Source organism: Oncorhynchus clarkii, chromosome 6 (genome assembly GCF_045791955.1).
Source record: "Oncorhynchus clarkii lewisi isolate Uvic-CL-2024 chromosome 6, UVic_Ocla_1.0, whole genome shotgun sequence".
Classification (NCBI taxonomy): Eukaryota; Metazoa; Chordata; class Actinopteri; order Salmoniformes; family Salmonidae; genus Oncorhynchus; species Oncorhynchus clarkii.
The window spans coordinates 35,666,425-35,683,542 of NC_092152.1; the positions used below are offsets into that span (position 1 = coordinate 35,666,425).

Here is a 17,118-nt window from a genome sequence, read left to right on the forward strand (position 1 = left end):
TTCGGAAAGTACTCAGACTCCTTGAATTTTTACACATTTTGTTAAGTGACAGCCTTACTCTAAATTGGATTCAATTGTTTTGTTTCCTCATCAAACTACACACACTACGCCATAATGACATAGCATGACCAGTTAAAAAAAAAAAACTGAAATATTACATTTACATAAGTATTTAGACCCTTTACTCAGTACTTTGTTGAAGCACCTTTGGCAGCGATTACAGCCTCAACTTGAGTATATCGCTACAAGCTTGGCACACCTGTATTTGGGGAGTTTCTCCCATTCTTCTCTGCAGTTCCTGTCAAGCTCTGTCAGGTTGGATGGGGAGCGTCGATTGCATAGCTATTTTCAGGTCTCTCCAGAGATGTTCGAATGGGTTCAAGTCCGGGCTCTGGCTGGGCCACTCAAGGACATTCAGAGATTTGTCCTGAACCCACTCCTGCATTGTCTTGGCTATGAGCTTAGGGTCGTTGTCCTATTGTAAGGTGAACCTTCACCCCAGTCTGAGGTCCTGAGCGCTCTGGAGCAGGTTTTCATCAAGGATCTCCCTGTACTTTGCTCCCTTCATCTTTGCCTCGATCCTGACTAGCCTCCTAGTCCGTGCTGCTGAAAAACATCCAAACAGCAGGAGGCTGCCACCGCCATGCTTGACCGTAGGGATGGTGCCAGGTTTCCTCCAGATGTGATGCTTGGCATTCAGGCCAAAGAGTTCAATCTTGGTTTCATCAGACCAGAGAATTGTCTGATTGTCTTTAGGTGCCTTTTGGTAAACTCCAAGCGGGCTGTCATGTGCCTTTTACAGAGGAGTGGCTTCCGTCTTGCCGCTCTACCATAAAGGCCTAATTTTGAAAAAGTCAAGGTGTCTGAATACTTTCCGAAGGCACTGTACATGGATGAAAAGTATTATATTTGCTTGCAGCTACACAACTAATCAATTATATTGCCATTATGGCCTTTCAAGAGGACAATGATGGATGTTTACTGCACAAATACATCTGATGGAATTGATTGAGATTGAATAGAACAGATAGCCAGATTGCAGGTTGCCATTAAAAAGTCCAAACATGCTTGTGACTGAATGGTCCCACTTATGGATGGTAGAGTCCTTTCTAATAACACATTTTTAAAGCCAAAATAATTGTACCTATTTATCGAGATACTCACTTTATTTAAAGTACCACAATTCTACATATACTGTAATAAATGTATGTGTATATTATACACACAGTGCTGTTTCTAGGCACAATCCACATAAGCAGCAACTTAAAAAGAGTTGGCCACTAAAATGTTTTACTCGTGATGTGGGTGGGCCCCCCAACCAAATCTCGCTTAGGGCCCCCAAATGCTAGATTTTTGCTACATTTTAATATATCAGAGACAGAGTTTACAGGCAGATGTGACCCTCGCATTTTTATTTTTTTTATATTATTTTTATTTCACCTTTATTTAACCAGGTAGGCCAGTTGAGAACAAGTTCTCATTTACAACTGCGACCTGGCCAAGATAGAGCAAAGCAGTGTGACACAAACAACTGAGTGACACATGGGATAAACAAACGTACAGTCAATAACACAACAGAAAAACACAATAGAAACATCTATATAGAGTGTGTGCAAAAAGTATAATTTTTTTGTTGCATTGAAGATTACCTGTTCCAGGTAATGTTATTTTAGGCTCTTGTTTATGACACATGCCATTCCAATTCTTCATCTAATCATATTAGCAGAGCAATTGCAGGCTATAAGCTTAAAATATGAGGTTACACATTAATACCAACTGGTCTGACCCCATTGCATACCCTGATTGTATTATATTAAACGTGGAAAAGGCAGCTAGTTAGGTTACTATGCCATACATATTTTAAGTTTAATCTATATATTGGTTCACTTGTCTCATAATAGTTTCAATTTAATCTTGAGATGATCACTTGTTTTATGGGAATAAAAATATTTAACTCAAATTCACCTATGGTTCTTGCAGGTGACCCAACATTGTTTATACATACTTGAATCCTCCCCGTCAAGCACACACTTATGACGAAAGTGATTATTAGTCTTCCTTTAGATGACTAACATTTATTTCTTTTTTGCTGTGTTTTGTCTGACGAACATTACACCAAGTCACCTCACCTGAATAATATGGACCAGTGCAGAATACCTGTTGCTGTTTGTGTTGTTTATCATAATCAGATGTAGTATTATGTTTATTTTTTTACATTTGTCATATGAATAGAAAAATGAAAGGTGTACAGTGCATTCGGAAAGTATTCAGACCCCTTGACTTTTCCACATTTTGTTACGTTACGGCCTTATTCTTAAATGGATGAAACCGTTTGTTTCCCTCATCAATCTACACACAATACCCCATAAAGACAGATTTTTAGAAATGTTTGCAAATTTATATTTAAAAAAAAAACTTAAATATAACATTTACATAATTATTCAGACCCTTTACTCAGTACTTTGTTGAAGCACCTTTGGCAGTGATTACAGCCTCAAGTCTTCTTGGGTATGACGCTACCAGCTTGCAACACCTGTATTTGGGGAGTTTCTCCCATTCTTCCCTGCAGATCCTCTCAAGCTCTGTCAGGTTGGATGGGGAGCGTCTCTGCACAGCTATTTTCAGGTCTCTCCAGAGACGTTCGATCCGGTTCAAGTCTGGGCTCTGGCTGGGCCACCCAATCAATTGAATTTACCACAGGTGGACTCCAATCAAGTTGTAGAAACATCTCAAGGATGATTCATGTAAGCAGGATGCACCCAAGCTCAATTTTGAGTCTCATAGGAAAGGGTCTGAATAATAAATAAAGTATTTCTGTTTTTTATTTTTAATACATTTGCAAACATTTCTGAAAACCTGCTTTTGCTTCGTCATTATGGGGTATTGTGTGTAGATTGATGAGGATTTTTATTGAATCAATTTTAGGATAAGTCTAACGTAGCAAAATGTGGAAAAGGTAAAGGGGTCAGAATACTTTCAAAATGCACTGTATATGTACAGGTAACTGCTCAAATGAAGGAAACACCAACATAAAGTGTCTTAATAGGGCGTTGAGCCACCACCAACTAGAACAGCTTCAATGCACCTTGGCATAGATTCTACAAGTGAATGGAACTATTGTTGATGGTGGTGGAAAATGCTGTCTCAAACCGTCGCTCCAGAATCTCCCATAAAGGTTCAATTGGGTTGAGGTCTAGTGACTGAGACGGCAATGACATATCGTTTACATTCTTTTCATGCTCATCAAACCATTCTGTGACCACTCATGTCCTGTGGATGGGGGAGCATTGTCATCCTATCGGGGCATAGCCATGGTAGCCAAAGTAATGGCCTGCCTAGCATTTTTTTCGTACCCTAGGCATGATGGGATGTTAAGTGCTTAATTAACTCAAAACCACACCTATGTGGAAGCACCTGCTTTCTTACTTTGTATCCCTAATTTACTTGTTTCCATTATTTTAGCAGTTACCTGTAAATGCTTATTAGTTGTTTTTATTAAAAGGAAATATTTGCCACTTGACAGAATTAGAATAAAGAAAATGTTGTCAAGCCTAAGGTTGAACTATACTGAAAAATGACATGTAAAGTGTTGGTCCCATGTTTCATGAGCCAAAATAAATTAGCCCAGAAATGTTCCATATGCACAAAAAGCTTATTTCTCTCAAATGTGTTTACATCCTTGTTAGTGAGTTTCTCCTTTGCGAAGATAATCCATCCACCTGACAGGTGTGGCATATCAAGAAGCTGATTAAACAGTATGATCATTACACAGGTACACCTTGTGATGGGGACAATAAAAGGCCACTCTAAAATGTGCAGTTTTATCACATAACACAATGCCACAGATGTCTCAAGTTGAGGGAGCATGCAATTGGCATGCTGATTGCAGGAATGTCCATCAAAGCTGTTGCCAGAGAATTTAATGTTAATTTCTCTACCATAAGCCACCTCTGTCGTTTCAGAGAATTTGGCAGTATGTCCAACCGGCCTAACAACCGCAGACCACGTGTAACCACGCCAGCCCAGGTCCTCCACATCCGGCTTCTTCACCTGCGGGATGGTCTGAGACCAGCCATCAAGACAGCTGATGAAACTGGATTATTTCTGCCTGAAATAAAGCCCTATTGAGGGGGAAAAAAACGAATTCTGATTGGATGGGTGGGCCCAGGCCCACGCCATGTGAAATCCAGATTAGGGGCTAGTTAATTTATATAAATTGACTGATTTGCATATATGAACAGTAACTCGGCAAAATTATTTAAAATGTTGCATTTATATATTTGTTCAGTATATTGGTGTTGATTAGTTTCAGGGACACATGTTGATAAAAATGGACATATTTGTTCAATGACATTTCAGTTCTTTGTATCATCAATAATATGCCTTCTCTACAACAGCACCATCAGTTGGAATATATTACAATGCATTTCACTAGTCACAACAGTACTGATACAGTACGGAACTTGAAAGGTTGGTGAACAAGCATTGATTATCAAACAAATGTAACCAACTGATGAACATTTTAATATAGTTTACTCAATGTGTACCATTAGATGTATCAAAATTTCAACCCTCACCATCTTGCAAGGCAGCCTGAGATAGCCTTGACTTTCCATACCAGACTGGCTCTACTGCTCTTCCCACTTAGAAATTCCTCACCCTATGCAACATAGACAGACAAAAGGGTCGTTGAGAGCTTTTATTGGAAGGTGGAGGAAACATCTCAAACCATTTGAGTGCAAATGAAAAGCAACATTCCATCCTGTACATGTATTTACAGATGCACTGGCGCGTCGATGCACCTAAGGGGCAGGGTCAACTCAGTGGGTACAGGTTAGGATGGTGAGCACACCTGATACCGCATCATTACACTCTTGCACTATACATTTTCTACATGCTTTAGTTTCAGTTTGAAGGAATGTATTATGCCCTAAAACAGACTTGAGCCACCGGGAAGAGTACCCAAGCCAGGAAGTACTGTAGCCTATACCAAAGTCTGATGAACCATCGTCTTACATTTTGATTTGGTGTGATCGGTCTTCAACAAAAAAAATTAAACAAAAAACACCTTTGTGATTTGATGAATTATGTGCATCAAATCATCTGCAGCAGAACATCTTAGATATGAGTCACTGATAACTGGTCCAAGGACTACAGTACCCAAAATGCACCCGATGCTAAACACGTTATGGCTACGTCTCAATGGTCCAAAGTGTCTTTCTCCATTAATTTCCTCTCCTTCATCTGAACCTCACAGCAGATAGGTGAAAGCAAACTCCTGCCTGGTAAGCATCCACCACATTTCCCTGCCTTTATGTACATAACTACCTCAAATATATCCTTCCCTTGCACATTGATCTGGGACTCCCTGTATAGAGCTTCATTCTTGTGTATTTTATTCCTCTCGGGTTGCTATTTTTCTCTCTGCATCGTTGCAAAGGGCAGTAGGCATTCCACTGTAAAGTGTACACCTGTTGTATTAAATGTGACAAATATTAGGGGTTTCACCTCGTCTCTATTCAGATCAGTATAGACAAAGGAGAGGAAGCCTCCATATTGAGATGCATACCAAGACATTACAGCTCCTCTCTGCCCATTTCCATTTTAGGTGTGGCACTTACAAGCAGTCCTATTCCCTATAAAACTAACTTTGCTTCATTCAGAGAAAAAAAAAAGACTTACCCAATGTGGGAATTACCAATATCACAAGCCTCATTTCACAGTATGTCAAGTTGACACAGATGAGCAGTACAGACAACTTGTTTTCCATGATGGAAACAAGAGGGCGGGTGGGGAGGGGCACAATTGAATGAATGGATACTTTTTGTGTGGCACCAAGGTCTTGCGATCTCTCGAGGCAAACAAATCGTTAAAAAAAACTAAATCAATATGCAAGAGTCCAAATTCAGTTTCTTTAGAGTCTATTGTAGAAAAAGAGGGAAATGACAAGTTGAAGATCAGTAAAGCAAGTTCTTGGATTCATTTCTTCTCTTCTGCCTTTTCCTCTTTCTTTTCCTCGGGTGTCTTGGTCTTGTCGTCCTTTACAGATAGTGCCTCCAGTTTCTCTGCCACTTTGTTTGCACGGTCAACGTTTCCTCCTGCAGAAAAGTACAGAAAGATGAGACATGAACTCTTTGTCAGTGTGGTGTCACGGTGGCCAAGATGAGGCTCCACACCAAACGTATTTAGAAAGCCCTTTTTACATCAGCAGATGTCACAAAGTGCTTATTCAGAAACCCAGCCTAAAACACCAAAGAGCAAGCAATGCAGATGTAGAAGCAGGGTGGCTACACATTAACAGTGCACGGTAACAGTCCTCTTCATTTAAGAGCATGTTTTAGGGCATTGGGGATGTCTGCCATTTCAATGACTAAGAATATTCCAGTTTGAGTTTTTCCCAAGACTTCTCGTTCCACCGATACATTACGCAAGGTTAATCTACTGAGTAGTGATTAACATGTGACCTGCTCAACAATGGTTGTTCTTTGTAATTAATATTACAGAGAAAACAATTCTAAGTGTGCCAGAACATACCAACATTAGCCTAACAGTAGGCCAGCGAGTTGTTACATTCTGTATGTTAATTTAGCAGACATAAAAAGTTCTGGGCTGGAGTGAGCAGCAGAGAACAGAGTATTGTCTGCATACTGACTGAAAGAATGTGGGAGATTTTTTTTTTATACACCAACCTGATCCATCTTGAGATTTTCTGACTTCCTCCTTGCATTCATCGAACTTCACCTTAAATTTCTGAGCGTCTGAAAAGGACAGAAGTTATTTGAAACCCCAGCCACAGTTTTTGCATGAGAAAGCTGACTGAATTGTTAAAAGCTAAACGCAGTGACTAAAATAGACGTGTTGTCACGCTCACTTTCTGCATTGAGGAAACGTATTGCCAGGAGTTCAGGTTTGGGATGCTCATCAGCGAAGTCGGCGAGTGTGTTCCATACCCAGGCCCTGTCGCTGCCAGCGTTGGGCTTCAGCTCCATCACAGGAAAAACTGAAAGAGCAGAAGATGAAAAGGAATTAGGCCTCTGACTCAGAGTCAATGACTCAGAGACAATGACTTGTTTTTCTTATACCTCACCATCATCTCATACTTAGAATGGTAATTCGGTGGGTGGACAGGCAACATGTATGGGTTAACGAAAAGGTTTCAGTCCAACACACACACGCTAGACAGTAGTGATAAACACTACTGGTTGAGACAGGGAGTCTTCCGTGACTCACTGTTGTGATTGGCGCAGATCTTCAAGGTCCGGTCTCTCCTCATCAATAGGCGGATGGTGCCCTTCTCTTTGTGTTTCAGGAGCTTGACGTCGCCTGTGCCGCGCTCCTTCCACTCTGGTGGCTCGTTCTCAGACGCAAAACGGTAGAGCTTCGCACGCCTGAGGGGAGAGACAATATGGGTAGAATGATGAAGCTGTGCATGGAATCAGTGACAATACCTGGGTGGCAGGGCTCTATGCCAACCTTTCTTTTAAAACAAGGAGCATGTGTGCTTAAGTTGAAAAATATAGGCACACACAAAGAAATTTAGGAGCAACACGAAAAACATTTGAGGTAATAATTTTTCCTAGGTGCATTGGGGATCCTAAATAAAAATTTCAGGTCACACAGCAAACTATTTAGGAGCGTAAAATGTTCCACACTGTAGAGCCCTGAGAGGGCTGGATGGTTTCATAACACTTGAGGTGAATCCTCACTTCCAATTTAGTAAAACAAATTACTTAAGTCTCCCATTGACAGTGCATGCCTAAGTGCAAATTCAACAAATTTATAAGGTAAGTTCGATATAAGGATTCAGCCCTAAATGAATTACAAATTAAGTATTGCACAATGATTTAGGCTATTCAAGGTTTTCATCATCAGCTTACATTTTGAACAGTTCCTCCTCGTCCTCCTCTAGCGTCTTCACATCCTGCTCTGGAAGAGACACGATGGGCTCATAATGGGGATCGTGGTTTGATTCTTCTGCATTGTCTGTTGAAGTCTCCTGCTCTTCTGGTGTTTCCTATGAAACAAGATTTACACACACGTTAACCCACGAAGGTAGAGGTCTGCGGCCGCGCTGAAATCTAATTAGCATATATTTTTTAAAAGGCTAGACATAAGATATATTTTTGCATCGGATGCATCTCAATCCACCGCAACCGCCTATGTAACCCTTCCATATCAGTGGTGAAAGGTGACAGAGCGGTGTTTGTCAGACCATGAGACATCCCGAAAAATCAGTCTACCAACAAAATTGTCTGTAGTGTCCGACCAATTTAGCCTACAAACTGTTATGACACCTCTACGGAAAGATGACTCACGATGGCGTTCTCCGTTTTGCTCTACGACCCTGGGACTGAAGTCGGTACAGCCGATCTGACAACTTCTGTCTGTGGCGTCCGAAAACAGTTTGGGCTACACACTAACATGAACCCTCTGTGTAAAAGTGAGACTCTCACGAACAGGTCTGTTAAGCTCTAGGATGCCCACAGGCCTGACAAGACACGTTTGAAGGTCCCCGGTACCAGTTGAAAAAATGTATTTAAGTACATTTTTTACTGAACCTTTATTTTACTAGGCAAGTCAGTTAAGAACAAATTCTTATTACAATGACGGCCTACTCCGGCCAAACCCTAACCCAGATGACGCTGGGCCAATTGTGTACCGCCCTATGGGACTCCCAATCACGACTGGTTGTGACCGCTGCGCCACTTGGGAACCCTATTAAGTGACAAATTAAACACATATAAAAAATAATATTATTGTACTGTAGCTCTCAGATATAGGATAGACACTTTCAGAACAAACTTCTTTTAGACCATTTTTTGGGGAGTATCTGTTATTCGATGCCTTTCTATGGGATAATAGCAGTCCAAAAATAAATAAATCATCAGGTATTGTTTGATACTTTAAAAAAACGCGATAATCAAAAAGCAAAATTATCCTTGGTATGACCTTCTAAAAATAAATTCCATATAGCTTAGTACAACCCCCCTCCAGCTTAGACTCTTAGTTTCACCTGGATTGTCCTCTCGTTTCAAGTTAGTGAAATGTACTTTACTAGTCAATGTATTAGACTGTAAAAACAGTAGGCTCCACCAACTAACTGCAGAGGGAGGTGAATAGAGGGATTTGAGAGATCAGGCTTCGAGATTATCTTTTGTGTGCAATTTGCTGTGGCAACTGAACTTAGTGGTGCTGAGCCAAGCATCTTTGCTGCTGGATGGCTTTCTAAAAGGCCTTGCAAATCCATATGATCTCACACTTACTACAGAACATGATAATATGGCCTAACATTACATAAAAACGCTTAAGAGGAGAGGAAGAGAAAAGTGAAGCAAGTGGACAATAAATTACAAAACAATAACTTTTATGTTAGCTGGACAACTAGGCCCAATTTAAACAAATAACTGACGTTAGTTCTGTTTGTACATGAGTTAGCCAAATTTGCAGTCAGCTACCAAAAAACTACCGTGACACAAATATCAGCAAGCCATCTTGCTAGATACTACTTTAAGATTAATTGATTAACGTTAACTGCCTGAACAAAATGTATGAAGGGGGCGCGAGGCTCCATGCGTTCCGAGTAACGTAACTGTATGGCTAGCAACATGTCTCCGTACAAGACTAGCAAGTCATTTCAATCGTTGTCTTGTTACGTTAGCTTATGAAGTTATCGGCTTGATTATATAGCTAACAGTGCCATAACTCAAACAGTATGTCAATGTTCACTTATTTTCTAGCTAGATAGATGGTAAACACGCACTGAGAAAGTTGACATTCCTTTCGGCCTGGTGTTAGCAAGCCAGCCAGCTAACGTTAGCTAGGCCATTCGGGAAAGTACCAAGCTAGCAAGTTAACTAGAGATGGAAAATAGGTTTAACCATCGTGTCAATGACATATAGCTAGTTAAATGCAATTATCCACTCTTAAATAAAAATGCAAACAAACATTGCAAGCTCAGGACACTTCCACAATATTGCCATTTAAAAAGATGCTAACGTTAACTAGCTAGTTAACTTGCTTTTGTTAGCTAACGTGTTAGCTAGCTGGCTAACAATTACTGTCAGGATAACATACAACTAGGTTCAAAGCCAAATATTATACATGGATGTATACCCAAATACATATTAGGTTTAAATGATCATGTTGAAAGTAGTGGTTGCACGATTATACCACAGACATAATCAAATATTTAGATCATTGTTCTGTTAGCTAGCTAACTAGATGGCTAGTTAGCCAGCCATTTAGCTTTGGAGCAGATATAAAGGGCGGCAAAAGTATCGAGTTACCCACTTTTCTGACATATACAACAAAGGTATAACTGATTGACCATTGCCAGTAAGTCATTGTTTTGAGACCAATTTACACTTTAGACCTTCAATACTGATGCTTAACGAGGTTGTTAAAAAAAATCAGCATCCCTAGCCGGCACAACCCTAGCAAGATAAACTTTGAGAATGCCAATCAAAACATCACAATTGAAATTAAATGTACATTTAATTAAATGGACGGCACACAAATAGGTTTAAAACTCACAAACGTACCTTCGGATCTGCCATGTTAATGTAGATGTTTGTAGATTACGGAATTTAGTTTGATTGATTCAAAACCAAACTCTCCGTTCGCCTTGAGTTCCTCTCTCTTCGTGCTATAGATTTCGCGCGTCGAAATGTCCCATTCGCGTTTCCTCCATCCCAGCATCCCCCCTTTCGACACTATTTTAAAGTGCTCTAAAGCGTATAAAATGCTCTACAAATGTCATAATGGTATGTGTGATATTATTTTACGAAACATGAATACACTCGGTGTATTATTGTTTTCTTTATTAAAAATTGTAATATACTTGCATTGCAATGCACTCGAGTACTGCAGACATTTCATTCTGTGTTGTAAAATGGTAACTGTGAAATGTTGCTACATATCTCAAAAGTGGCATGTGTGGTTAAAACATTGGATAGATAGGTAACTAGCTAGAAACAATTTCAGTGTCAACAAAAGTAACAACCTGACAGTGGCTAACGCCAACAACAACCCATTCACTTTTTTTGTAGATCTAGCAGCTTCCTCACTTCCTGTGTCAGAAAAAAATATAATATTTTTATAGAGTTATCCCACTATTACACAAGTAACAGGAATCATGGAGAATATGTATCTTCTATATTTTCAGTTGAAGAATCCAGTGATGAAATTGTTTCTAGCTTCGTGTCGAAGTTCATATTAGCACGTGTCCCACAATATGTCAGCCCGTTGTTTATTCTAGTTATCATTGAATTCCCCATAAAACAAATGTTCTTCATCAGAGAAAAAGTGAAGGTAACTTGGTTGTTTGCTTTTATGTATAGTAATGTCCTAGGTAAAAAAAATTCAGTGCTATATTAAGTTCCTGCTTTTAAAAATGTGTTTTGCTAAATCTTCTTTACAGCCACTTTGCTACACTAACTGTAACAACTCTGTAAGGTCTGTGAGAGCTTCAGGTTTCTTTGATGCATACCTAAAGCAGTGCAGAAATAATGTATGTGTAAAATGTGTATTTTGACATGAAATGCAGACTGATAGTCCAGATGAACTATCCCCACTAACAAGAACAGGACAGATGTTGGTGACTTCCCAGTGAATGTTTCTCCATTACTGAAAGAGGAAAATGCATCTGACCCCAAAGAACATTTAATATAAGGGGGGACAAAAGAGCCAGTAGATGTGACGGACGGGGTGAAAACAGATGAACCCAAAGCTGAAGGAGGAGGAGAAAGCAGCCTCTTTTCCGACCCTAATAATTTGCACAGCTACGTCCAAGTGGACATCTTCACCTCTGAGATTTTCAAAGAATGAGGAGGAGAGTGACAAGGCCATGAAGATGGTGCATGGCATGCAGTGGAAGACTGACCCTATCCTCAAGAAAAGGGGGTGGGATGATGCCGGGCAACCCCCTCTCCAAGCAGCAGGAGCCAGAGCAGGATGTGGCACCCCTCAGTGTGCAGATTGCCAACGTGGTGGTGCCACTGTGGAATGTACCTTATGATGAGCAGCTGAGGAGGAAGAAGCAGGAAGTGGAGGGGGTGCTGCAGAGACTGGTCAGGTACAGAGACATGTATAAACCCATGCCATGTGTGGGCTTTGGTTCACTTACAAAGAATGGCTTTAAGTGGGGCATTGATAGGATTACTGCAGTCGATTGCATTATATCCTGTCTATTATTATATCCAGCCATGAAAGACACCAAAGAAATGTACTAATGAGATTACTTTATAGTTGTCCTTCCTTTGGTCTAATGAACAGAACAATTGGATGTCTTTATTTGAGTATGTCTTCATTAACAATTGATAAAGAGGAAAGGTGTGTAACTCAAACCAAGCAAAGGAAAACTGACTGTGCATCATGTTGTTTTTATGTCCTCCCCTTTTCTGTTCAGATAAATGGGCAACACCAACAAAGCGATGCTGCTCTGGCTGTTTGTTCAGAAGAAGTTGCCCTCTGGAAGACATTCATCCATATCCATCTCAGGTACAATGCCTACTGTAGAATTGCTCTTCAGAAATCCCTACAGAACCTCTCTCTGAGTGCTGTTGTTTTGAAACCCCCAGGCTGTTAGGCCTATATGTGGCTGCCTGACCTGGCAACCTTGGATGAACCTTTGCAGTTGCTGAAAGAAGCTGAAATTAAATCCAGATGCACTCTGACATTTTGGTCATCCTATTGAATGAGTGAGTCTCTCAGCTACCAACAAGGGGTTTGACAACCTAGTGTCTTCACAAAATACATGCACTGACTGTACTCCCTGTTTGGGTATGCACAACTTTGACCCTAATCCTCTTTCCCCTACTCTTATCATGCAGACTGAATACAGGAACAAGTGTGAGTTCGTCATTGGTATTGGAGCGAATGGAGAAGATGATAAGACCATAGGCTTCAGACTGGGGCAGTACAAAGGGGGCTCCTGTGCCATGGTGGGACCCTCAGACTGCATCCATCGCCACTAAGGCCAAGAAAGTGGTCTGCGAGTTCCAAAAATGTATTAGGTATTAAAGACATCTTACTGAGAGGGAGGCCTCATCTCTGTCCTGCACTGATCCCTCCCTGATCACAGGACTCAATGTCACATCTCAGTGAAAGATTCTGTCCACGGCATCAGATCTGCCCAATACGCTATTTGACCTACTAACTGGTTTTAGCATGCAACCAGAAGGAATACAAAATATAGTTGCACACAGCAATACAGTAGCCGGGTGGTCTCAAATCAGTTTGTGCTGTATATAGCCAATTCTTACTTCTTTAGACCCATCATATGCTATTTGTTTATCTACACAGGACAAACCCATACTCCGTGTATAGGCCTGAGGCATACGAGGTCCGTTGGAAGTCGCAAACAGTGCAGACCACAACAAAGACCAAGCAGGCCGTGGCGGTGTTCTTTAACCCACAGGTGCAGAAATCAGGTTTCAAAGTGGTTAATACTAAAGTAATACAGATGGTAGTGATTCTTAGATTAGAACGCATAAATGTGTACATTTCTGTACCACAGCCCAAGCTTGTGTATAACTGAACAATGTGAAAAAGTGAAAGTGACTCCTTTCAAATCCTGTCAGTCATTTAACTGTTTATTAGGGATTCTCTTGCCCTTTTTCGACCCTGCAGAAATCAAATACCCTGAAGAGCCTCTGTGAAAGAGTATTTCACAGAGGATGACAAAGAGTGATGTAACCGCTCTGTACTTTGTTTCAGCGAGACAAAGGTAAGATCATCAGAAAAACAACAAGTTAACGGTGCAATAATGCACATGGGAATGTTGTGATTGACAGATAATGTTCGGTTCACGAAGGCAATCCCCTAACCCAGAGGACTTGACGTGTGAGCTGGTAGCTGGAGAGGAGTGTATTCATGAGGAGCTTCTTGGCCTGGAGTTCAGGATATCCCCTTATTACTTTTTCCAGGTGAGTATCCCATGTCATGTATCATAGCTGTAGACTCTTCATTCTTTTTACCCACCATCTTCGGTCCATTTGGCATTATTAAATTGAGCTCCAGAAAGTTGTATTTCCTCAGCCATTTTAAGAGCATCTCATCCAAGTTAGTGTCTCTGAAGTATGGCATTACAATGATTTATAGCTGTATAATATGTCACTGAGCAGGTGAACACATGGGCAGCAGAGGTGCTGTCCTCAGCTGTAGGAGAATGGGCCCAGCTGGACAAGGACAGCACTGTGCTGGATGTATGCTGCAGAGCAGGAACCATTGGCATCTCCATGGATAAGGTACTATAGAGCAGAGTTTCCCAAACTTGGTCCTGGGCCCCCCCCTCCCCATGGGCGCATGTTTTGGTTTTTGCCCTAACAATACACAGCTGATTTAAATAACCAACTCATTATCAAGTTTTGATTATTTGAATCAGCTGTGTAGTGCTGGGGGGGCTGAGTTTGCGAAACCGTGCTATTGAGAGCTGCAGGGAGAATGTTTTTTAAACTTTTAAATAAGGACTCATGGCATCGTACATACAGTTGAAGTCGGAAGTTTACATACACCTTAGCCAAATTCTTTTAAATTCAGTTTTTCACAATTCCTGACATTTAATCCTAGTAAAAATTCCCTGTTTTAGGATCACCACTTTTATATTAAGAATGTGAAAATCACATTCCCAGTGGGTCAGAAGTTTACACGCACTCAATTAGTATTTGGTGGCATTGCCTTTCAATTGTTTAACTTGGGTCAAATGTTTCGGGTAGCCTTCCACAAGCTTCCCACAATAAGTTGGGGGAATTTTGGCCCATTCCTCCTGACATAGCTGGTACAACTAAGTCAGGTTTGTAGGCCTCCTTGCTTGCACACGCTTTTTCAGTTCTGCCCACAAATCTTCTATAGGATTGAGGTCAGAGGTCAGTCTCGCCTGCAGTCCCTCCTACCCCCACAACATGATGCTGCCCCTCCGCGCTTCACAGTTGGGATGGTGTTCTTCAAGCCTCCCCCTTTTTCCTCCAAACATAACAATGGTCATTATGGCCCAACACTTCTATTCTTGTTTCACCAGACTAGAGGACATTTCTCCAAAAAGTACAACCTTTGGTCAACATTTATTTTTTCTGAGGTCTTGGCTGATTTCTTCTGATTTTCCCATGATGTCAAGCAAAGAGGCACTGAGTTTGAAGGTAGGCCTTGAAATACATCCACAGGTACACCTCCAATTGACTCAAATTATGTCAATTAGCATATCAGAAGCTTCTAAAGCCATGACATAATTTTGGGGAATTTTCCAAGCTGTTAAAAGGCACAGTCAACTTAGTGTATGTAAACTTCTGACCCACTGGAATTTTGATACAGTGAATTATAAGTGAAATACTTATAAATAAATTTGTGGAGTGGTTGAAAAACAAGTTTTAATGACTCAAACCTAAGTGTATGTAAACTTCTGACTTCAACTGTACATATCAAGCAGGGTTGGGGTTGAATTACATTTCATTTCAGGAAGTAAACTGAAATTGAAATGGTATAGACCACAACCTTGATTACAGCAACGGTATGGATGAATCTGTCTGGTAATGTGTGACGAAGGAAAAGTCATTTACTCTGTTGACACTGTCTTTCTGTTTCCTGCAGATGGTGAGGAAAGTGATTGGGATAGAGATGTTTCAGGAAACAGAGAAGGACGCCAAAGTCAATGGTAAGAGGCATAATCAGATTGGTCAAGCTGCACCAATGTGCCCAGAGTTATTCAGTCCTCAATCATTTTGCAGTAGCGGTATGAGAGCAAAAACCTAACTGTGACTAAAACGTTTCAGGGCTGATTAACATTGGGTTCCACACTGTCATATCCCCAAACGTCACAGCCATCGTGGACCCACCCAGAGCAGGCCTACGTATGCTCAAAAAGATACTGGAGCCTCTCCCACACATTCTATCAGTTTGTCAATGCACTGTATTGTCCAATTGTGTGGAAGGAGAAACACTAATTGATCAACTACCTAATGTCTAGATCCCAAGGTCATTCTGGCAATCAGAGCATGTGAAGAGGCTGGTTTATGTGGCATGTGATGCTAAGTCTACCATGAGCAGGCCATTCATCCAGTATGGTGTCTCCATGGGGATTGTGAAACTGATTCTAAATCCGATCTCTTCTGTGTAGTCTTTGCAGGGCTCCCTCTAACAGTGTACTTGGAGCTCCTTTCCATCCGGTTCGGGCCATGGCTGTGGACCTCTTCCCTCAGACTACACACTGAGATGCTGCCGCTCTTTTAGATGGTGAACTAGTTTCCAGAGCACCAGCAACAAACCGGAAGAGACCATAACATTTTACCTTACCTGAAATAATGACAACAGGGTATGTTTTGTAATTACTGTACATGTTCTAAACAAAAGCATTGTCAGCAAAGTCCATGGGGAAGTAGATAGTTATCTACCACATAGTGCCTTCAGAAAGTATTCACACCCCTGGACTTTTTCCACATTTTGTTAACAAGTGGGATTAAAATGGATTTGTCATTTTCTGTCAACAATCTGCACAAAATACTCTAGGGGGGGGAGACAAGTTTTGATTAGATAAGTATTCAACACGTTAGAATCACCTTTGCCAACGATTACAGCTGTGGTTCTTTCTGGGTAAGTCTTACAAGCTTTGCACGACATTCTTTAGAAAATTCTTCAAGCTCTGTCAAGTTGGTTGTTGATCATTGCTTGACAGTGATTTAAGTGAAAACTAACTAGACCACCCAGGAACATTCAATGTCATCTTGGAAAGCAACTCCAATGTAGATTAGACCTTGTTTTAGGTAATTGTTCTGCTGAAAGGTGAATTTGTCTCCCATGGTGAAATCCCTGAATGGTTTCTTTCCTCTCCAGCAACTGAGTTACGAAGAATGCCTGTATCAGTACACCACCCAAAGGGATATTTAATGTATGCTTTTTAAAAACGTACACATCTACCAATAGGTCCCCTTTGCAGAATATTTTTGAAAATCACTGCTCCACTGAGACCTTACAGATAATTGTGTGGGGTAGAGAAGGTAGTCATTCAAAATCACATGAAACACTTATTGCACACAGTGAGTCCATGCAACTTACTATGCGAGTTATGCTTGCCATAAGAGTGAATACTTGACTCGAGGCTGTTCATTTAATGTGGGTTCTCTGTAGATA

The 17,118-nt window shown here is 40.8% G+C and overlaps 1 protein-coding gene, 1 non-coding gene and 1 pseudogene across 2 annotated transcripts; 1 reads left to right on the top strand and 2 right to left on the bottom strand.

The window, feature by feature from the left end:
* Positions 1-4,685: 4,685 nt before the first annotated feature.
* Positions 4,686-10,796, bottom strand: LOC139411062 (ran-specific GTPase-activating protein-like). The gene is made up of 6 exons (XM_071156866.1): positions 10,542-10,796; positions 7,878-8,014; positions 7,231-7,388; positions 6,872-7,000; positions 6,690-6,758; positions 4,686-6,098 (listed from the first exon to the last, which is right to left on the bottom strand). Exons 1-6 carry the CDS (start codon positions 10,554-10,556, stop codon positions 5,980-5,982), a joined length of 627 nt encoding a protein of 208 aa, XP_071012967.1. The 5' UTR covers positions 10,557-10,796; the 3' UTR covers positions 4,686-5,979.
* LOC139412521 (small nucleolar RNA SNORA77) lies at positions 6,515-6,644 on the bottom strand. The gene has a single exon (XR_011634711.1). It is a non-coding gene; the product is annotated as a small nucleolar RNA SNORA77 (small nucleolar RNA).
* A 487-nt stretch (positions 10,797-11,283) lies between the features above and the next one.
* LOC139412362 (tRNA (uracil-5-)-methyltransferase homolog A-like) lies at positions 11,284-16,221 on the top strand (annotated as a pseudogene).
* Positions 16,222-17,118: the final 897 nt, after the last annotated feature.

Coding starts and splice junctions, on each gene's coding strand:
- LOC139411062 (XM_071156866.1), bottom strand. Junction 7,001..7,230: donor GATCTGCGCCAATCACAACA/GTGAGTCACGGA, acceptor CTGCTCTTTCAG/TTTTTCCTGTGATGGAGCTG. Junction 6,099..6,689: donor AAAATCTCAAGATGGATCAG/GTTGGTGTATAA, acceptor ACTTTTCTGCAG/GAGGAAACGTTGACCGTGCA.